The sequence below is a fragment of the Arthrobotrys flagrans genome (assembly GCF_004000055.1).
Source record: "Arthrobotrys flagrans strain CBS H-5679 chromosome Unknown unitig_8, whole genome shotgun sequence".
Lineage (NCBI taxonomy): Eukaryota > Fungi > Ascomycota > Orbiliomycetes > Orbiliales > Orbiliaceae > Arthrobotrys > Arthrobotrys flagrans.
Window position 1 is genome coordinate 70,362 of NW_027137553.1, and position 22,409 is coordinate 92,770.

Consider the following 22,409-nt stretch of genomic DNA (forward strand, 5'->3'; position numbering starts at 1 on the left):
GAGAAGTTAAATACCTCCTTGCAGTCGGGCATTATAAATTTGGAGTGTGGTCGATATCGCTATCACCACTACCCGGGGTAGTCTCCCAGGTGGGTTGGGAGAGAAGACTGAGGGTTCGTAGAAGAGAAGGCCCGGGATTCCAAAACAATACCTTGTATCCTTAGTTGTTACGCCCACAATCTATTGCACAACTTTTCCAGTGATTTTCTTAGGCCTTCTATACGGCTGCTGCTTATTAATAACACGTTTTGTAGTTAACAGAGTATAATCACTAGGTTGCTGCTCCGTTTTCTCGCCTTACATAGATACTTGATAATAGAGCTTCAGGTGGTGCTAAGCTTAGCAGCAAAATCCAATTGCTTGCCTTTGCTCCCACCCAACGTCAATACCCGGATTCGTTCGCATGAAGTGGTACTTCGTCGGCCAGTAGTCGTAGGACCGGTAGTAGGGGTAGTAGTTTGGGCGGTTGTATGGTGGGTAGTATAGTTTAGTTTAGCTCCAGTAGCGCTAGTTTTCATACCCCAGGGCTGCTAAGACTCCCCAGCAACACAATTGTTACTTTTTCGGCAAGCCTTCGTATAATTAGCTAGTTTCCAAAAAGCGTCGTCGATATCTAAGCGGCCTGAAGTGGTAGCCCGGTTTAGTGCAAGCTAGCCGAACAATTTATGGGGAGCATTATGCATCAGGAAAAAAAACACATTTCCTTAATTCTATCGGATGGAAGCCCTTTTATTTAATAAAATATTTTTTCATCGCGCTTTATCGCGCTTTATCGCGGTCCATTTTAATTTATCGCGCTCTATTCTAATAAAATTACTTAGTATTTTAATAAAACTAATATAGGCTTATATAAATCCCTTATTTAAACTTTAAAATAATATTCCTTTTCTTTAATATCAGATTTATTATTAATGTAACAAAGCAATCGCAGCATAATGAACTCCAAGCAGAAATCCAGGCGGCCGGAGGAGCCCTCAGAATGACCATAGGAAGCATCCAGGCAATACTATAGTTGGAAGAAAAACCACACGACACAACACAAATCGCAGACCCAGAATAAGAAAGTATTCAGAATCAGACCTTGAAACTCGCAGACCAAGATTACAACTATTATTTTGGTCTATGCGGCATAGGGCCTGTTTAGGCCCTTACCCTACACAGACTTCCTGACTTATACAGAAATAAATCTTGTCCAGTTCAACACTCTGTATATTCGGATATCCAGTTCAGACTTAACTTCTATCTAGTTTAATACTTTATATAGTCTTAACTCCTGTCCAGTTCAACACTCTGTATATCCGAATATTCAGTTCAGATTTAACTCCTATCCAGTTCACTTTATTATTTTCTTTATCAATTATTTATTTAAATCGCTATATTCGCTGTCATATATTTAAAAACCAAGCAACAATTTAAGTATTAATCTATATACACACTAGTATTCCTTTTCTACCTTAAGACATTTGCATATTACCTTCGCATTGATATCGGAGGTTGAAGAGGTATCAGCGCCGAGCTCCCGGCTTCAGTTATCAAACCGGGCGAGTTCCAACAAGAGCGGTCGATCGAGCAGTCGACATTCATCCGCCAGCACAAGGTCGACGGGAACAAAGGCAGACATATCGGAGGCAACCTACCGGAACAGTAACGGAGCCATTTCCGAAAAGATTGAGTTTCCCCGAACCGTTAAGAATCGGGTCAAGAGGCGGTACGGCGGGGCTTGCTGGATCTGCGAGTAGGATAATAGGGACGTCGATGCTGCACACGTTATCGCTAAGGCAGAGTTGGTAGCTGTTGCCTCCACTCGTTCACGACAACAGGGTTTTTATGACGCTCTGAATATGATATACGACTTGACAGCTGATCCTGTGTGTTCTGGTGGTTCAACATGTCGGTTTCTAAAGGTCATGTGCAGTTCAACGACCTCCATGACATGGACAATGCAACACCGCTTTGCCCTGTATGTCACAATGCCTTCGACAGACGGCAACCATATGTGATAATGCTTCCCACGGACCTGGATTGGTTCCTCGAGTTTGAAAAGCGGGATTTCAGTGCTCGAGAACAGCTGCTGAAAGAAGGGAGAGGAAGGCGGAGAGCAGCGCCAGCCGGTGATGTGCTTGGCAGGACAAGAGGGAAGGGCAGACCGGTTTGTTCAAACCTCCAAAAATCTGGCACGGTAGTCCCACCGCCATGATTCTCCACGCTGCCGAAGCGCTAGGATCCTCAACCCCGACGAAGGATGGCTCGACGAGGAAACGGATGAAATGTTGATCAAGTTGATTCGGATGTGGAGAGGGGCCAAGGTTGATGTCTACACCAGGGACACTGGACGACGGCGGCATAACTGTTAGCAACTCAAGAGACGCCAGTCTCAACTCTGAACCGATATCTGGCCCCCAGGGGTCGCTATTCTTTGTCAGAAACCGTTGTGAATGGTGAGCAACACACTCGGCAGCTGCTGCACCAAGCTACCACTGGCTGTCGACGCCAAACGATGCAGTACGGCTTTTTAGTGGCATTGAAGTGTAATCTATAAATGGTTTTGGTGCGGTGATATTGCATAGATGGAAAGATAAAGTTTGATTTCCTACATTGAGAGCTCTGAACGCTAGAGTTGAGAAATTAAATTAGCAGGCTGCTAAGCTGTTTTGGGATTCTAAAATTGCCCCATGTCAATCTCTAACAGAGCAAATGTTGGTTTTTGTGTTAAGACCATAATTCGCTTTGCTGCAGAAGCTGGAGCCAGTGCCTGATTCTCGCAACCTATAGACTGTAGTACCAAGGCCGTTATATGCGCAGAACTAGGAGTTAAGACGGGCCCGACGGCAAACAGGTGTGATTGATGTTTGAGGGAGATGTTGTATTTCTTCCGGTTCGCGCGTTGGGGCACCCTGCAGCCCTGTGGTTAAACATTAAGACATCCGAATCTCGACGGCTTAGATACACAGACACACGGTTCCAAAAGGGTCTAGGACCGCTGCGCGATCAATGTCGCGCCTTTATTTTACCATATTACTACTGTGTATATATGTTCAATTGCCCACCGGTGATCGTCATAGGCAATTTTGCCGGTCCCCTTTTTATGATCCTTTCAGCCACGAGATTTGCCGAGACTCGATAATTTCGCTAACACGGGCGGGAAATATACTGCATCTTTTCTCCTTTTCCTCCAATTCAACTCCTCCTCCTCCCTATTCGACAGTATGATCACCTTCTAGAACTTCGCTATACTTTTCGCTCCCGACCAACTATATACGGTTATTCTAGTTTCGCGAATTCTCCGTTAGGGCTATGTCGACTCCTGCGCTACCACTTCTCACAAAATGGCCCTGCGCGGTATGCTCCCGGTAGCGACAGTGGCGATGTGGGTTTCATGCATGCTGACATTCTCCTTCAGGACACTTGCATAACCGCATATGACGGATTTTGCGAACGATTCACCTTTACAAATATTTGGCCAGCGACCGCACAATGCCTTCTCAGTACCTGCAGCGACAAAGACCGCATCGGTAAGTTTTTCCTGGTGATGTTTTCGTTTGGAGTGTATATCTAAACAATTGTATCGTGTTTAAGCGCTTCAAAAGTCTGTAGCGGAATATTGCGACGCGGTTGGATATCCTGATGTCTGGGGTCCATACATGTGGGGGGCTTCAGATGGAAACACTCCTTCGAAAACCACATCTGTGAAAAGCGCATCGGTCGAAGCAACATCCTCGTCCACCTCGGTCGTATCTACAACCCCAGTATCTTCACCAGATCCGGTACCTCCCGCCACCGTCACAATTATCAACAACGCGGCTACGACAACAACGTTCGCAGAATCAACCACCCTGTCGGCAAGCGTGTCCTTCGAATCGCAGGCCTCAAAATCCTCTTCTAGCCTACCCACTGGCGCCATAGCCGGCATTGTAGCCGGAATCGTCGTTGTTGCCATCTCGATACTCGCGTGTTGGTTGTTTTTGCGTTGGCGAAGGAAGAAGAACGAACCCAACTTCCCTGAGGGACCGGACCATAGTCCGACCCCAAGTCCGAGAACCAACGATTTTGAAGAAGCGCCCGTCATCAGTTATTCCATCGAAGGCGGCATGCTAACGCGAAAGGAGAGGCCGAATTTGTCTATCAAAGTTATCACTTAGCCCTGTACTGACCTCTTTGGTCATTGTTGCGTTTATTGTGGTCGTATTTAGCGTTGCTGTCTGTACGCATGCATTGCATTAGAATCCAGTCCTTAATTTCTTTCGAATCCCTTTATTATAGTCGAGACCATCTCGCGTCCCAAATCGCATCATCTGATATCGCCGACGCATACTCAGTAGAATCGATTGAAAATCCAACGCAGCTAACGAGATATCATATGAGGAACATCTCTACGAAAGCTATTATATCGGACGAACGAGAACGAATAGGACCGTGTAGTCGCCCAGTGCCAGACAACCTGACAACACATTTCCTTATCGTTGTTTCAGCGACATCTTGATCGTTCAAGACAACAGGGCGGGTGTTTCCCTTACTAAATACCCGGCTCTGTGCTCACCCAACGACTTGGGACCCTCGGTTTCGTATTGAGACATGCCTAGGTCCAGATAGCTTAGGCTTCGATCTTCAGCATCTTTTGGACGGCTACCACATGCCCTTCCGGGCAATATTTTACCGGTTAAGATTTTAAGCTTTCTAGGCTCCAGGGCGACCCGGCTTAGCATATGCATCTCTGCGGGATTTCGTCGTGCAGTCTTTGCGGGGACTTTGTCCGCACCCTCACGTTCCCCGGATGTTGCCAATACCTGGTTGATTACCGTGCAGATATTACGTTTTATATTAAGAAACTGCATTTGTCCCATGGGAGAGGTAGGATTTTTCAATACCACCTTCCGATACGGACTGTTGAGGCTCCGGCCTGATCACAGGCGACTCCGTTCAGGAACTACGGTACATGCATCCATTTCTCCATGTGAAGCGTAATCTCGCCTGACGTTGCCCTTTGGTTAGCTTGATGGTGTAGACTTACCATTTTTAGACTCCCTTTACATAAGCTTATGTTCTCGCATGCGCCCGACAGCCCTGTCCATGTTGCATCCCGAATTATTAGCCTCCTGCGTTAGCTAGATATCACCGGTTTCTACGACTTCAAGTTTTTGAAAGCTCTTCGGCTAACTTCTTCTGCAGGTATCCTGATTTCTCCGCCCCCGGTCAAGTCCCCAGTTTCGGCACGTTCATCGCGACAAGGAATGTGGTCAGGTAAGCAGGCCATCACACGAAAGTTCCGTGATGTAGATTCAGCCATCCGTCGGAGAACTCAGCAAGGGGGACGAATATGGTGTAACCATGTCTAGGTTCCATCGTCCAGGTCAAATTGCGACAAAAGAAAGCTTCAGAAATGCAAGCGCCGTTATATACATGTATATAAGGTTCAAAATTAACCTTCTATCGATCAGTATCTCCCTCGATAACCACATCCAAACTCATACGACCGAATCTCATCTCACACTCACCCGCATTTATAAAGATGGTTATCAAATCCGCTGCCCTCGCCACGCTCCTGGCCGTGACCGCATCGGCTTGGACGGTGCCATCCAATCTCCAAACATTTTACAACAATGTAAAAAACGGAGGTTGCAAGTCTTACGCCGGCGGCAAGAGCAACCTCAATGACGGCCAAGGCCACTCCGGTTTCGGCTTCTGCACCGATACCGCGAATGTCGTCTACCTCACAGGGAAGAACTCCCTCGGAGACATGGACGTCGACTGTGATGGTGCTTCGAATTGTGGCGGTCTTAGCGGCGACTGGCAAGCCGGAACGTCGTTCGACGATATCCTAGCCAGCAAAAAATATGGAATCAAGACTCTGGACGCTAGTGTCCACCAATTTGTAAGTTATCGGTGCCCATTGGACAACTGTGCGTCCTCGTACTGACTGCTATTGAATAGTCTGTTCTCGGAACATGTAACTTGAACCTCGAGGGCCTCATCAGCCCCCTTGCCCTAGTGGCCGTAGTTTGCAACAACCAACTCTTTTACTCAGTCTGGGGCGACACCAACGGCTGTGACGACAATAACTTCACTGGCGAAGCATCTATCTCGTTAGCACAGCTGTGCTTCCCTAACGAAGGCTTAAATGGAAACAAAGGCCACACAGCCCACGACGTCCTCTACCTCGCCTTCACCGGTTCCGATGCCGTCGTCGGCCCCAGCAACGCCAACTGGAAGACAAAGTCTGCCTCAGAATTCCAGAACAGCCTCAAGACCTTCGGCGACAGCATCCTCACAAATAAATTCGGCAGCACCGTCCCTTCGAATCCTGGAAATCCTGGAACTGGCACCTGTACCTGGGTTGGTCATTGCGCCGGCGCAACTTGCAAGACTAGCGACGATTGTGATGGCGATCTGGAGTGCAAGAGTGGAGTATGTGGTGGATCGAGCGGAGGAACAACTCCACCGGCGACCTGCTCATGGGTCGGTCACTGCGCGGGCGCGACATGCAAAACCAACGATGATTGCGATGGCGATCTGGAGTGCAAAGGTGGAGCGTGTGGTGGATCGAGCGGAGGAACAACTCCACCAGCGACCTGCTCATGGGTCGGTCACTGCGCGGGCGCGACATGCAAAACCAACGATGATTGCGATGGCAGCCTTGAGTGTAAGAGCGGCGTCTGCGGTGGAAGTACTCCCCCGGCCACTTGCTCTTGGGCTGGTCATTGCGCTGGCGCTAGCTGTAAATCCGATGATGATTGCTCTGACGACCTCGCATGCAAGAGTGGCAAGTGCGCTGCTTAGAAACCATGGCATCATACGAATAGCAATGTTTGCGCTCCGTCAATAGGGCATTGACTCTTACACAAAACGAATTTGATATTGAGCTAGATGCAACGCGGACCAGACTACATATGTATATAATAATATGAATTAATAATCTTGTAAATTATACACGCCATATCTTGTAACTAGGATGCTATAGTAGTTTCAACACTGCGGGTTGCCCGTCTCTACAGTGTAACATGTTCACTAATTCTGATCCCCATTCCCTGCGGTCTCGGGCTTTATCTCACCCTTCGCGTCCTAAATTCTGAACTTATTGCCAAACTGATCTGATTGGCTCAATCCACTTTCTCCTTTTGATCCTGAAGCAACCAGCGACCCAACCGGTGCTGGCGAGAGCGACGATGTGGTGGGGCCTGCTCTCAGATCCACTATCGTATATACACGATCGCCATCGCTCTGCTGTCTCGAAGTCGAGGCCGCAGTGCTTTCAGGCAATTGGGGAGTAGAAGCAGAAATAGTTAGCAGTGATTTCGATGTGGCGTTCACAGTAGAACAATAATTCTTGTATACATTTAAGGCGCCTTCGATATCGCTGGACTTTGCACAAGCAGCGCTTACACATCTCGAGATTGCCGTACAGGCGCTAGACAAAACAACCATTTTCCGCATCGTGCGCGCCGCAGCCTGTTGCTTCTGCGAGACATTGGCTCTAACTCTTACAAAGAAAGCAGCCCCGGGCGCATTCTCCGAGTGCGTAGTAAGTAGGTTCGTCATACAGTGTCACTGCAGCTCCAGCAGATTAAAACGAAGCGGTCGAAAAAGTGACGCATGCTTGATGTAGTATAAGGCGGTTATATACAAAGAAAAAGGCTTTCACCCCAGAAACACGCAGGTGGACTTTAAGCCTTTATTAATATCGGCGGGTAATTTTCGGGGCCTTGAGAGGCTAGCCGCCTCTTTGGAAGCCTTGTGGATGCCTGAGGATCGCGTGTCAAATATAGGCCGTTCCAAACCTTATGTTATTCACATTGGTTTTGATCTATAACAAAAAAACAACAGCCTCAGACAACCTGTCACTCCTTATATCTGTCCACCGAAGCAGATTGACGATACCGCGGCCGGTTGTTATCGGACCTCTAGTCTACTAATTGCGGCGTAGTAGGAGCTGAATAAACAGAACGCGGGTAACTGATTTTGGTTGATTGAAGAGTGTGGATTAAATACAACAAAAACATGTTCCAATAACATCATAGCAAAACCCATTAATGCAGCGGAGTTTATGTAGAGGGTATCTCGTTATAAAATCCTGTTATATAACTATGGGTGAAAAGTCAACAGAGGAAAATTCCCGAGATTAGGGCAAAGGTTTCAATCCGAGTTCGAAGTGATAGTAATTACCTAGGGAGATATAAAATTGTTAGAAAGGGATGTTGAGAACACTCGATCCGTTCAAGCAGGTTCACTCACCACCAGGATCTTTTCTTCTTCTTCTTAGGGATAACACTATATGACTGCTCACGATAAGTGTTCGTGTGCGTGGTGTCCACCACATCGACGGCCTCTTTAAGCATTTGGCCATAATGAGGTAGGTTAAAGAGATCCTCGATTTTTTTATCCACTCCCTTTTCATCGAGAACAGTGTAGCCGTCCACCTGTTTGATATTAGAGGTGAAGAGTTGAATGAGTTCCTGGTATCGCTTCCGATCCTCTTCGAGTCTCGAAAGGCGATCCTGCCGACCACCTACAGCCACTTTAGCCTTCTCCTCCTTAATGAGCAAATCTAGATATTCTAGCATCGAATCATTATATGGAGTAATTGAGTTCCTCTCTAGGAAAATACTGAAATGGACCGCTGCTTCTTGGATCTGCTTGTGTTCATCCTTGAACTCGGCGATTGTCTTATCTTTCTGCTCGATTGCCATTCTCTTGAGGTCGATGTCATTAAGGCTTTCTTTCAGGGCCTGCTCAATTCTTGGGTCTTTCATCTCCACCAATGTTTCGCGCAGTTCGTACATGATATGCAAGTGTTCGTACCACAAATGCCCACACTTTCTGCAATTGGACCCGGTACCCCCAAAAGCACTACAGCTCCGGAGCTCAGGATCATTGACTGTATCCGGTCGGACATTCTGAAGATAACACGGATTATGACAGAAGGTTTTGTAGATGGTTTTCTTTACCCCTCTGTCGTTTTCGTGTACATCAGCGACTTCTATGCAATTTGTATTCCCGCAAACCGTCCGTGGCATGTCCAACGGAGATGCAGTGAGAACAATCTTTTCTACCAGAAGCTTCTGCTCCAACGCTCCCCGATCCAACTCCTTCTCCGAGAGGTCTCTTGTACGATCTTCATTTACTGCTACACTTGCTTTGATCACCTGCGCAATTTCCGCCATTGGTTTGGTCAGTCGAGATATCACGCGGCGGGATTCATTGAGACTCAATGTACCCTTTACTTGATGCGGAGTGAGCGATCGAAAGTGGCGCATCAATCTTTGGGATTCCTCGACCGACTTCGCCCAGCTACGAGAATAGTCATCCCTACTGCCCATATCTACTCCTCGTTTGTGGGCAGCCAGGTAGCGGAAGCTTTCGGAGTCAAAGCAATACACAGTAGCTCGGAAGAGCCCTAACTTAGTGTCCTTGTGCTCCTTAAGAAGATTATTAAGGGGCATAAATGTGTCGCCTGGTTGATAATTGGAGCCCCGTGTATTTGTGAAACCAAAGACCATATTCGCTTCGGCATTGCGGTGCAAGTGTGTCAATAATTCGTTGATGCAAAATTTGAAAACCACGGTCAAGCGGGAATTGTTAGGCTTCAGCAAGATCAAAATCCCGTGGAGTTTTGAATAATTGGCCAGGGTGGAGAGGATATCCGCCATATTCTTTCTATCCTGTTCCACCCCACGAGTATCACCAATTCCAGGTGTGTCGATCAAGCGAACATTGATATCGTCCAGGCGGAAGCTGTAGACAGTCGTCTTCTGTGTTGCTGATTGTCCGCCACTACCGTCGTGTTCATCCTTGCTTGACCCAATCTTAATTTCTTTCTGAACGAGCGGCCATCTCGGATCAGATGTGTCCACATATTGCGTTGCAAACGAACACGGAACTAAATAGTTTATGGGATCGGCTTTGAGAGCTTCCGACAGGCCATCGAAGAGGATGTAATTAAGGAAAGCGTTGATAAATGTGGACTTGCCCACACCTGTTTCTCCTAAGATAAGGATGTTGAGCTCTGGAAATGGTTCGAGTGCGCGGAGTAGCGGAGAGAGTCTTTCTTTATTGTATGGAGTGAAAGAAGACCCGTGCTTTGGATGGCTGCACCAAAAGCTATAGTCGATATCCCGACCACGCCCACAGTTGCAGTAAATGTAATCATCGCTGGGGCCGTACTCGATGGGAGCTTGGCATTGGAAACATATCCAGTCGCACAGCATACTTGAATCGCAGTTGATTCCCGGACATGGAATTCTGATAGCCCTGCGGTCTATCGGCTTCTGCGGCATGGTCCGATCAAGTGTTTGTGGATTATATCGTACCAGGCAGGACTTGCGGAGAAGCGTTTGCTGCTCAAGAACATCCTCCACAACGATATTTTGACCACGATATTGAACGAGTTTTGACTTCTCCAGCTCCACTTTCTTAGCATCACAATCAACCACAAAAACTAGCTTTTGTGCTTCGGTATCTTGTAGCAGAGTGTGAACCAGGTTGAGATTCCCAGTCCACGATGCGCTGTCCTGTTGAACGGATCGGTTAAAGTAGAAAACGTAGGTATCCTCGTGTTGCATTTTGGCTATTTCGTTTTCAACCAAGAGTCCATTGTAGCCAATATAGCGGGCACCTAATGCGACAACCTCGTCAATGAACTTCAACAGAGGATATTTTTTGGTTACCACAACGAGATCCTTGACCGCAGAATCGCCCTTGGTAAATGTATTGTATAGTTCCCATAGTTTCTGTGAATCAGCCTCGCCAGCTCTAACTTCCTTCAAGATCTTCGCATATCCTGATTTCAGGTTTGCATCTGCGATTCTCACGCGCTGCCTTGCTGCAGTAACCTCATCCGAATGATCATCGGGGACGTAAGATCTACGATTGGAAATATATGCATGGTAATCATTCAGCACTCGCTGAACATTGCCGACGTCGTCGAACAAGTCTATAAATTTCTCAAGACATTCAGCGTCTAGCTGCTTAACGATCCCATTGGCCGCTATTTCCATGTTATAGATGTTCCCCAACCAGTCTATCGGAAGTAGCTTGTACGTAAGTGCTTTGCCTTTACCATTATTGGCGCTTTTGATGTATTTGGGTACATTGCTGATGAATTGGCAAGCACCCGCAAAGTCTGTTGGAAGGTTGCCATCGTCAGCCAGGACGTCCCCGTGAACTGTTACCTGGAACTTGTCCTCTGTTATATTGCTTGTATTGCCTATGGTCGCTCCTGCCTCGCCACCAATCTTGATACCCTTCATTTTCTCAAATTCTAGCTTGAAACGGCCTTCAATCTTAGATTTCTCTTCGTTCTCTGAGAGTGTGTATCTCGCGGTGACAATACTTTGCGCCCCCCAGCCGATTTCCGCAACGACGTGGGTAGCAAGATTTGTCCTGAGATTGTCGAGAGCAAGATATTTGCTCAATTCAGAGGCACTGAAGTTGACTTTCTCATGTACTGTAGTGATGTTGTAGTATAGCGATGTCTCCATAACGCGGTTACTTTCTCGTGTATCGTTTAAGTAGCTACCGGAACCCTCAACAGTGACCATGCCGGCAAGAAAGCTCGCGCTCAGTTCTGCACTAAGGCTTAGATTCTTGAGCTTTTGCCTGTATGTTTCTGACTTGTTGACTTTGATATCACTGCTATGATTATCGGTTTCCTTAATGGCGGCAGTAGGTGGAGGATCTTTGAACAGCGAAAGCGATATGAACATATCGCTTCGAGCATCGTAAAGATCGCCTAAAGCGGCGGTCTGACCGAGGGCGGGGCGTACTAAGGTCACAGTCATTGATGTGATCTTAAGAACCTGAATTAAAGTTATACCATGTATGTGAGATAGAGAAGTTATGCTTTTAGCAGTTCTTGCTTGAATACTGTATACTAAGAGATATTGCTATTCCTTTTATACTTTCTTGCGGAGGAGAACATCAACAACATATATGCTAGGATGAGCACTGAACTTTTTTTTTTTCCGGGGCGGGGTGGGGAGTATTGTGCATTCCGATTTTGCTGTCGGCTACTTTACCATAAACAAAGGATCGTACGACTTGCAGAAATGGGCTGAAAGCTAGAGCTTCCCAGATCCACAACGACTGCCTAATTGCTGCGAAGTACTTATCCATGCATATACAAATGCATATACACATGCATATTAATGGGCATACCGGACAGGATGCATCGATGATGTGACTATCCCGTGTGGAGTCGCCCAGAAGAATGAAATTAGTTTAGTACGAAAGCTGTACCTAAGGGCAAAGGATGCGTCTTCTGGATCAATTATCAAACATAGTTGATTTTAAAATTATGCCTTAGAGCAATTGAACTGTTTTGAAAATCTTTAGGAGAGCTGGCCGTAAATTGATTGAACCTATAGGTGAGACTAGCGCCGATGTACAAAGCCGTTATATTGTCCTTCATCGTGTTCTTCGAATGCACCAACTAGGCCATGGGCTAGAATTCTTCCAGTAGTCTAGCAGATGGAATCTTTCAATCATAAAAAGAAGGCTTCGAATTCAGGCAGGCTAGTGAGGTTTCTGATGCATATTCATGCATAGGACATCCTACGAAATATACAATATCCGAGTTTGCAGGAGCTTACGTGGATATACATACGTGTCGTACGTACATTCATGCATGTCGGGAAAAATCCCCTAGAGTCGAAATCCAGTAGCCTCAAAGTCCAGGCGCAAGCAGATCCGAATCTAAGTGCTCGGTGTGGAGGCAATGCCCGACTTTACATGCTGCGAAACACCAATAGCATTCTGTCTTCACCACACCCATGCGGCTCTGCGGAACTTAAAACAGGTGAGAACACACTGATATCTGATAGTGAAATGTGGTTCTTTCTCTTTTTAATTTCCTCGGCCTCGTCATGGAAGGCTCGTTGTAGGGAAAAAAAAACAACAACACTCAACTGATTGTGAGGGCTAGCGTTAGGCGCCGGAGATCCAGGGAAATTGTCCTTAAGCATTCTACACGTGGTCATGGCTCCAAAGCTAGACATTATAAGTGAACTTGCAGCTAGAATAGCTATATGGTAGCTTTTGAGCTTGGTTGAGGATGCAATATGAAGGCAGTCAGGTCAAGTACAGAAGAACCTACCTCTAGCCTTGTACCAGGATAGGATGCAGTTGCACACGGGGCAGCTGTACAGGGATCAACAACATTCAAAAATTGCCAGACCGGCTTTCTTTGTACATATACTTCGGGATGGATGCATGCCCCACTCTTAGTGTCGTGTTATCCTAACGGGTTGTTTTAGGATTCGCCTAACTATCGATCAAGCGCTGCAAACATCGAAACATCGAAGTCGCTAGTCCTAGTGGAAGCACAATGTACAATCTGTAATAATATTTTATCCGACTTGGATTTCGACTCGGTTTATAGAATCATTGGCGGTCGAAATTTTTGTTTCGGGATCGTAACGAAGCAGTAGCATTTAGCATTTTGGTGATAGACGTATACTGGCATTGAGTTGGGTATTTAACAAGTTTTTAGTTAAAGGAGCTTGGACTGGTTCGATTCTGTTGTATTTTTTAACTACAAGTTGAAATTAAAATTACATGTAGATTGGAACTATGAGAATCCAAGAGAAAAATAGGTACAAAGTTGAAATAGAAGTGCGAATATTTATAAGTTGGCCAATCGGTTGATGAATGTGAACAGGGAAGTAGTTTGCAATATTCTTCCGGCTCCCTTTCCCCCGTCTTCTTATCAGATATATATCTAGAAGATAGACTTGAGGATAGACTTGACTTTAGCAGCGCTGCAGCCTCCAGTACCGCAAAGACGAACCATCTTGAAGTAGACATCTGCAATTCTGCGGCATTCAACGCCCTTCCAGCTCTTCCAGCCGCTGTATTGCTTGCAAACGTTGTACATGTCCTTCTTGAAGTTGCTATCGATCTTGGAGCGGTTGGTGCCACTGAATCGCTTCTGCTTCTTGTAGTTCCTGTATCCGAAGTCGTGGCGTTGGCAAGAGGGAAGGAAGTTGTAACCGCGTGGCTTGTCCTTGTTGATCTTGAGAGCTTTGGCGACAGCCTTTGGAACGGAGCAACCATCTGAAAGCCAGATGAGAGGTGGGCTCATGAACTTCTTGTTACGGTAGTTCTTGATAAAGGTGTTGATCGGGGTATGGAAGAGGAGGCCGTCAGTTCGGCAAGAGGCAGAACAGTGAGGGTCACGCTTGACGAATTCTTTGCCTGGAAGCTCAGCTGCGTCAAAGAGCTCCAAATCGCCCTCATCGTCATCGATGTAAGTAATGCCACCGACATCTCCAACGGACTCGATGTCGGCGACAGGCTCTACGGCTCTAATTTCGACCGCATCAACAGGTTGTGGAGTAGGTGTTGCCTTGGAGAGGGTCACCAAGGTGGTAGAGAGAACAAAAAGAAGCTTGTTGAAGTGCATTTTGTCTGGTATCGACGCGATTGATTAATTGATATTATAGATTAAAATGATATAAAAATGAGGCTCGAGGAGATCGAGAAACCAAAGTATAGGTATCGAAGGAGTTAGATAGTTCAGACTCTAGAATCTGAGATTGCTTGCTGGTGGAGAAAAAAATTCCATTCTTCGAGGCACTTTCGGTCCCCTTTTATGCCCATATTTCGCCGTCGTCGAGATCAGTGAGGTCCCTAGGAATGTTGTTAAGTTAGCTATGTTGTTATGGTTCGTTCTGCCGAGATTCTAACATTGAGGCCAAAATAAGATTTGCGATATTGAAAATATTGCAGAAAGCGTTAAGCATAACGTTGAAAGTATTCTATATCCTAGCCATCTACAGTATATAAGGGAGCCGACAGGGTGGATATCCTCCGAAGAACCCTGTCGAACTCTTAATGGCGGTCGGTGTTGGCCGTGCGTTGCTTTGTTGTAAATTTAAGCTTCATTATTTCGCCTCATTGTTTCAAAATTTCTAGCAGCCGCGACAGGCTATAAGTAGCTCAGCAGCTGCGACCAACTACCAAAATAAGCATATTACCCCAGGATTTCGTTCTCAGTTGCTTTATCCGTCGACTGAGTTACCGGCATATGCAGGGTCTTGCGCCTGCCAATTTTAGCTGCCTAGGATCAGGCCTGGGTCATTTAAAACCCATAACATTATCCTATCGATCAAATTCTCCGCCGCTTGTTCTTAGCTACACTCCGCAGCATCTTCCTGCCATTTGTCATTTTTATGCTGGCGGCCTTCCAGAAATGGTTGATATTTAGTCACTCTAGCATTCATTCGTCTCTGCTTGACAATATAACAGCGTTAACATCTTGACGTCGATAATGTTTGGGTATCTTTGGTGATGTAGGTAGTGTCAAAGAAGTCGCTCGTTTATCCGTCGTCTTACCATATAACGTTAACCCGACCGATGCAGCTACAGACCGAAGGCAGCTCTTGCAAATGTGGCTTGATTCGCATGGGCTTTCGGTTGCATGTGAAAGGGGCGAGCCTCAAAAGACCTGTCCGTCCCCAGTTTAACGTTATCGACACTTCAATATTTTGGATCCTTATGCTGGCTGTGCGACCGTAATTTACACAGTAAATCCCGCTTTCTTATGCATATATGGCTCTCATAACCTTGAGTTGTCCCTTGCTAGCTTGCTACTTGCGCATTAATAAAATGAAAGGATCAATGGTCTAGACGGTTTGCCAGAGCTCCGTCGCCTCTGAGCGCCTCAGTCTCCCGGGGTAGGCCTTGGTGTTTTAATATTTGACTGAGTCGGCGTCTTTAGATAATCGGCCCGGTATACCATCCGCCCGCCGCGACGAAAAAAAGGACGAGTCCGGAGTATATTAAGCAAAAACCTCGGAAAGAGACACCAGTACATTGGCATCCGTCCCGCGACGCAGGTGAGCATAGGAATTCTCTCCATTCAGTGCAAAATGGTCTAGCTTTAGTTCAACTCTATTCACTCATTCATTCATTCATTCATTCTAGCCTCAGGGCAAGAACCAGTTACTTCTGGATTTATCTCGATCGATTGCATACGGGTGGCTAGAAAGACCCTCTTTCACAAGAGGCATTTCTCAAATAAACTGATAAGATACAAAGATGGATATTTATATACCGACATAACCATCTTCATTGTGCATCGCACAAGCCAGAACACTGGGCCGTATTTTCGCAATACAAGCATGCGTTCCTATCCTGTCTACTTTTCCCAGCAGGCCAGGGCTGCTCCTTTTGTAACCCAGCTACCCACATGCACTCTCGCACCATTGAATTTCGGATGCACCTCATATCGGCCCAATAATTAGGGCCGAGACCCCCGAGCCACTGATTGCCGTTATCTTTGATTGTGAACCTAGATTTATATGAACAGAAATCAGTCTCAGAATTCCGCAGGGATGGACTAGATGCGGTGTTCTCATGGAAATGTAGGGTGGGTTAAATACGCAGAAGATGCGGGATGCGGGAGGGAACGAGGGTACTATAAGGAAGTTAGCATATGCCGGAAATCAAGGGAGCTATTAATTGCGGGCCTCCACTTGAATGTCGTAAACGTGATGAAGCTTAGAAAGTACATATATCGTTGAAGCTTCGGAGGACTTTTCTAACCGATTATAAAATCACCAGGAAAGGGCTTGAATGGAGTACGTAAGCTGTAGTGAATGTCGAGAAGCAGGATAAGGACTTCAACGTCGTAATACAATGCAGAAATAGCTTACTCCCCATGAACTGGAACGCTTCATATATACGTTCAATGGCGATACTAGTATACGCATCTCACGTTTCATGACTTATGATCTTGATGGTGTATTGCTACACAAACTTGTCCACGTATAGCCGATTGGGCCAAGACTGGTCAATCAAGCCCTCAAAGTATATCGAGACGTACTGTTTCAAGGTGATAGGATTTATACTTGTTGCGACTTCCTCGGCGGATGGAGTAGTCTCGACCAAAATTCCTGTAGAAGTATACTGAAACTTGAAATTTATCTCGATATATCTCATCTATGCATATTTGTGAAAGCCCCTAATAATAGGAATACCCTCTTGTCGTACTGAGACTCTCCCGCCAGAAACAGGCATACCCCGATTTCGTTTAAAACCTGTTTGATATGCCATTAAGCGACGGCGTGGCCCTAAAGTTAAAATAGATGGGAATTTCAAATATACCATTAGGGATCCTACGTATAGGAATTAACTATTCGGATCGAGCGGTTGTAATGAGTAAAACATTTAGAATTCTACGAGCCACTTTGCGCTGGCACCAATAACTCAGAAACAATTCCATTAGCAATATTTAAATGCTTAATCATATGCGTGAACAACCTGTTTCCGAGTAACACTTTGTACACGCAATGAACCCTGAATAAAGACATTGTCAAGTCAGTATTATAATAGTAAAATAATTTTAAGAGTCTCCCTAGCTCGCCTACTGACCGTTGGAGGAGACATCACTTGAACTATCTCGTCGTAGACTAGTCTCGACAGCCTGCCATCATCTGTAACTGTTCGTTGACACCGGCAGATGGTTTAACTGTTAACATGCTAGTTAAACTATCTCCATGCCCAAGTTTATAAGCTACAAGAATCTTCCTTCGAAATCATTTGTAAAGTATTGCACTGCAACGAGTTGACTTCAAAGCAAGAGACAGAGATAATGACCATTGCTATCCTTCAACAATTGTTATATGTGTTTGTAATACTCACTCTGCTGCTGCTGTGTGTTGTGGTGAATGTGGTTGACAAGAGATCTCGAGACCAATTGTGGTCAAAGTGTAGTAGAAGTCAGACTTACAGGGCACAAAGGCCGGAAAGAAGGAGTTCTGAGCAGATTTTCGAACTGTTTTCAAGTTCCACTGCCCCCGGTGTGTTTTTTGGTGGCCCAAGATTCGGGCCAAAAGGGAGATTTGACCCTTGCTAATTGAAATAGCCAATTACGTCGGATTGCTTCTGGTTGTTGGGCACGCAAGAGGGCCAACCGTTCCCGCCTAGCGTAATGCTCGCTCGGAAAAGAGCTTGCCTGAACAACTGTCCCACTGTCGACAGTAGAGGAAGGCCTATCACGGGGTTTCAAGAGGGTTATATGAGCGCATGTTTCGATTAGCTCGAGGGCAAATGGCTATTTGATGGATGTTATTAAGTTGAGCCAAAATCAAGCCAGCTTTGGGCACTTGCAGGTTATAAATGGTCAAGGTTTATGTAGATATTAGATAGAAATATAGGAGCCGCATTAAGTTTACGGGATCAGTGGCCACCAAATCTTTCGGTGGCGTAGCGTACGTGTTCGTCACCCTAGAAACTACCAACTAAATCCGGAACCTAAGACCTCCTCCAGAGCTGAATGAACACCGTACCAATGATCCTACTAGCCTGTTTAAGTCAGAGTACTTAACGATATCGTCTGATAGATGAGCGGAAGTACTTATACATGTAAGGACGATCTGGATATAGATTCTCCTAATTCCGTGGATCCGGTTCATCGTATTATCTTCGCTACCCCAGGTACGTTTCTCCAGTGTCTTACTTTCGATGCGACCGGGGTGTTCAATGGAAGAATACGCAGGATTCCGAAGCTAGTGCGAAATACGGTACCTCCGCCAAGCGACGTATCTAGTATTCTTTCGACGTTGGCCTAGCTGCGATCGCGGCCGATTACTCCCACGAGAAAGTTAGACGCGGCTTCTTTGCTTTTCCGTAAGAAGAAAGCTAATATCAATTGAGCAACGGGTCCTTGCGAGTGATACGAAAATGGCAAGGAAATTGGACTTCAATCGGCTAGATCCGATATCGTACCCGTTAAACCTAAAGCATTCCTCGAGGAGTTGAAACTTTCGGTTACAATGAGGGAATACTGCTAGTTGAATTCTTTAGTGACGGTATATTCCACGATAAACTCCACGAGACATACAATTGCTGCAAACATATCGATGACATGTTCGAGGTGAAGCTTCATAGGGGCTGGTATACGAGACTATGTTCGACTGCAATGCCATCATGACTTGGGCTTGGTCGACAGATTCGAACAGTACCAAATTCCAACAAGCTGCCAGCATCCATGTGTTGCAGCGAACAACCGAAAATGGATACGCAGCTGAATAACCGAAGCAAGGGGTGATGCAACGATAACTTTGTTTTTCTCCGACTAACACCCGTTAACGGTGAGATTTGCTATCTACTTGAAGGTTTCTCCCAGTCATATTACCATATGTAGATGTACTTGATATGCCAATGACTCTCGACAAGAAGACTTTCTTAGCCAATCCATCGAAAACCAGGTTCCGAATTTCTCCCAAACGATAATCTACATGCTTCGCCCCACCCAAGAAACTTGGCTAGTAAGGTCCTGTGGGGTGCAATCGTTACCGAAGGAAGAAGACAAGGGTGCCCCGCAAAAACTTCCCGCTTCTGCTTCTCGACGACCATGGTTCGGAGCATCTCGACCAATGGCCTGGTGTCTTCTCCGTCGGTTTCGTTCCAGCGGCTAACTCGTCTCGACCGGGCTGCTTCTGTCCGTACTTCCACTAACCGGATGTAGTTGACGAACACGCACATTCACTCGCACGAAGGGATTCTGAAAACGACCTACAGATAAACGGATACGTGTAAGCCACTAGCTTCCTTTCTCCCATTGCATGTTCCCTTCGTCCACTGACGCGCAACCCCGATGATTTCGAGATAAGACTAGGTCCCGCGTCTATGCTGTTTTGCGGGGTACATCTCGCTCAAAGCTTGTCTCGCGAGCCCCTCACAATTCTGAAACTCTATTTCTGGGGTTTCGCCGAACTAGGTAGTTCACCAGCTATCCCGATGACATCAATAGAATTTTGTGGGGTAGTACGCATCGAGACCGAGTCTAGGAGCGGCATCTCGTTCTTCCCTCGGTCCTTCTCGATCCTTGTACCCGACGAAGCATATATAGCTGCCTTCTCTCCCTCCAAGTTAGGTTCAAAATCACCAATTCAATCACTCAATCACTCAATCAATAACCCTCAAATATACCCGCTTATACCAACCTGGACACCATCTCAATCCTACCTCAATACTAACAATGGCGAGCATCCCAACTGAACAATGGGCACAAGTTGTCGAGAAGACCGGAGGACGTAAGTTGGATTCTTATCCTCTCAACATTATTTACAATCTAGCTGACAATTTATTTTTTGATAGCATGCGTCTACAAGAAAATCCCAGTCCCAAAGCCAGGTCCAGATGAGGTCCTCATCAACATCAAGTACTCCGGTGTCTGCCACACCGATCTCCACGCCATGATGGGTGACTGGCCCTTAGCCACCAAGATGCCGCTGGTCGGTGGTCACGAGGGTGCTGGTGTCATCGTCGCAGTTGGTGAACTTGTTAAGGATCTTAAGGTTGGTGATTTGGCAGGTATTAAGTGGTTGAATGGCAGCTGCATGTCTTGCAGCTACTGCCGCCAGGCCGACGAGCCACTCTGTGGAACCCCAGATCTCTCTGGGTAGGTTGTTTTCCGGTGCCCCGGTTTCAGAACTAGCTGACCAGCTTTAGATATACCGTTGACGGCACTTTCCAAGAATACGCCATCGGCAAGGCCGCCCATGTCGCTCGTATCCCACAAGGCACAGATCTCCAAGCTGTCGCCCCAGTTCTCTGTGCAGGTATCACCGTCTACAAGGGTCTCAAGGAATCTGGCATCAAGCCCGGCCAGTACATCGCCATTGTCGGTGCCGGTGGTGGTCTTGGTTCCCTCGCTCTTCAATATGCCAAGGCCATGGGATTGCACGCAATTGCCATCGACGGAGGCGCTGAGAAGAAGCAACTCTGCAACGACGCTGGTGCCGTTGCATACGTCGACTTCATGACCAGCAAGGACTTGGTTGAGGAAGTCAAGGCCGCTACACCAGACGGTCTCGGACCCCACGCCGTTCTCCTCCTCGCTGTCACTGAAAAACCATTCCAGCAAGCTACACAATACGTCCGCGCCCGCGGTACCGTCGTCTGCATTGGTCTCCCAGCCAACGCATTCCTCAAGGCTAGCGTTTTCGACACCGTCACACGCATGATCAACATCAAGGGAAGCTACGTCGGAAACAGACAAGATACCGCTGAAGCCATTGAGTTCTTCAGCAGAGGTCTCATCAAGGCCCCATTCAAAGTCGTTGGCCTCAGCCAGCTGAACGACATCTACAAGTTGATGCACGAGGGTAAAATCGCCGGTCGCTATGTCGTTGATACTACCAAATAAATGTACAACAACCCCTCAAATCTTGTTTTCAAGAAAAGTCGGTTGCAGTCTAGCTAGCTCTGTACCATCACCTGTATTCTAGTGGCATATATAATGAAGCCAACTCCTCACGCAAACAATCCGTTATCCGTAATCTTACTATATTGTGACCTTAGGCATCTATAGATAAACACCACATAGACTCAACATTGCGAAAACCTACTTAGGACCTCGAGACTGAGTACAACATGTGCTTGTACATACATCAAATTGGTCAATGCAGTTGCAGCGCGGGAATATGAATGCGTGGCGAAAATATCACACAGACAACACACAACCTCAACACCCACCCTTCGAGCGAGCCTGAAGAGAAGATCCTTTTTGTAAATCAAGGAACTCGGTTCGATAAGTCTCCACGAGAATGGTTTTTTATACAACCTGGTGATGTATATATTTATAATCGGGTTGAAGTAACATATAGACTAAATACATTCATAGTTCTTAAACATTGTTTTCTCGAAAAGAAGAACCAAACGATACAAGCCCACTATCATATCATCAAACTCCTTATGCTCTAGAGTTCCCCGGCGTGTTTAGTAGTGAATAGCTTCTCGGGGACTGACAATCCCGCAATTTAATCCACCCCCCAATTTAGGAGATATCTCCAATGTTGCTTGGGTTGCCAGCAGTGCCGGCGGCGTAGGAGATAGAATTCGTCACAATAGACATAGCCATGTCGAAAGCCGCTCCGGTGAGGATAGTACGGTTGGCCGGGTGGTGAAGGCTGTGGAAGGCCGTGTTACCAGCGTCGATAGCGAGCCTGTCCGCTAGAACCCCGAATTTGGGAACAAACCCGTTATCCGGGTTGAAACGCTTCCAAGAGAGTTACATCGCACAATGGGTATTTTGGGGGTCTTAAATAGTAAATCGAGTGGGCATTGATATAAACAGGGTTGATGATGACGGAGCCAGCACAGAGGCGCAAAAGGGAGGCAGCAACGAAAAATGGGCTGAAGGCGAACATTTCGAAGGTGTTGGAGGATTGAATGAAGGTATTTGAGGTTAAAGAACTGTACCCATCATCGTTATAACCACAATATTTCCGCCAAAAAAGCCAAAACCATATGTGACACAAGATGAGATCGGGAAGATTCTAGCTTGGCGCGGAAGCAGAGGTGAAATTGAATACCACAACCGTCAGGCATTCAAGAGTTCACTATCGAAATGATATTCTGTTGGACTTTGTAAATTCTGGAAGATCTTTTCGTCAATTGTAGATACAATT

General features: G+C 46.4%; 5 protein-coding genes across 5 annotated transcripts; 3 read left to right on the forward strand and 2 right to left on the reverse strand.

The window, feature by feature from the left end:
• Positions 1 to 3,294: 3,294 nt before the first annotated feature.
• Positions 3,295 to 4,139, forward strand: DFL_006530 (uncharacterized protein; the record flags this gene model as incomplete). The annotated part of the gene is made up of 3 exons (XM_067635975.1): positions 3,295 to 3,339; positions 3,401 to 3,512; positions 3,577 to 4,139. 3 exons carry the CDS (start codon positions 3,295 to 3,297, stop codon positions 4,137 to 4,139), a joined length of 720 nt encoding a protein of 239 aa, XP_067487638.1.
• Positions 4,140 to 4,839: 700 nt separating this feature from the next.
• DFL_006531 (uncharacterized protein) lies at positions 4,840 to 6,774 on the forward strand (the record flags this gene model as incomplete). Its single annotated transcript, XM_067635976.1, has 5 exons — positions 4,840 to 4,958; positions 5,018 to 5,097; positions 5,167 to 5,238; positions 5,436 to 5,869; positions 5,929 to 6,774. The coding sequence occupies 5 exons, from the start codon at positions 4,840 to 4,842 to the stop codon at positions 6,772 to 6,774; spliced, it is 1,551 nt and encodes a 516-aa protein (XP_067487639.1).
• A 1,379-nt stretch (positions 6,775 to 8,153) lies between these two features.
• Positions 8,154 to 11,771, reverse strand: DFL_006532 (uncharacterized protein; the record flags this gene model as incomplete). The annotated part of the gene is made up of 2 exons (XM_067635977.1): positions 8,154 to 8,157; positions 8,227 to 11,771. The coding sequence occupies 2 exons, from the start codon at positions 11,769 to 11,771 to the stop codon at positions 8,154 to 8,156; spliced, it is 3,549 nt and encodes a 1,182-aa protein (XP_067487640.1).
• A 1,937-nt stretch (positions 11,772 to 13,708) lies between these two features.
• Positions 13,709 to 14,392, reverse strand: DFL_006533 (uncharacterized protein; the record flags this gene model as incomplete). The annotated part of the gene is made up of 1 exon (XM_067635978.1): positions 13,709 to 14,392. The coding sequence occupies one exon, from the start codon at positions 14,390 to 14,392 to the stop codon at positions 13,709 to 13,711; it is 684 nt and encodes a 227-aa protein (XP_067487641.1).
• Positions 14,393 to 19,975: 5,583 nt separating this feature from the next.
• Positions 19,976 to 21,145, forward strand: DFL_006534 (uncharacterized protein; the record flags this gene model as incomplete). The annotated part of the gene is made up of 3 exons (XM_067635979.1): positions 19,976 to 20,030; positions 20,095 to 20,398; positions 20,449 to 21,145. 3 exons carry the CDS (start codon positions 19,976 to 19,978, stop codon positions 21,143 to 21,145), a joined length of 1,056 nt encoding a protein of 351 aa, XP_067487642.1.
• Positions 21,146 to 22,409: the final 1,264 nt, after the last annotated feature.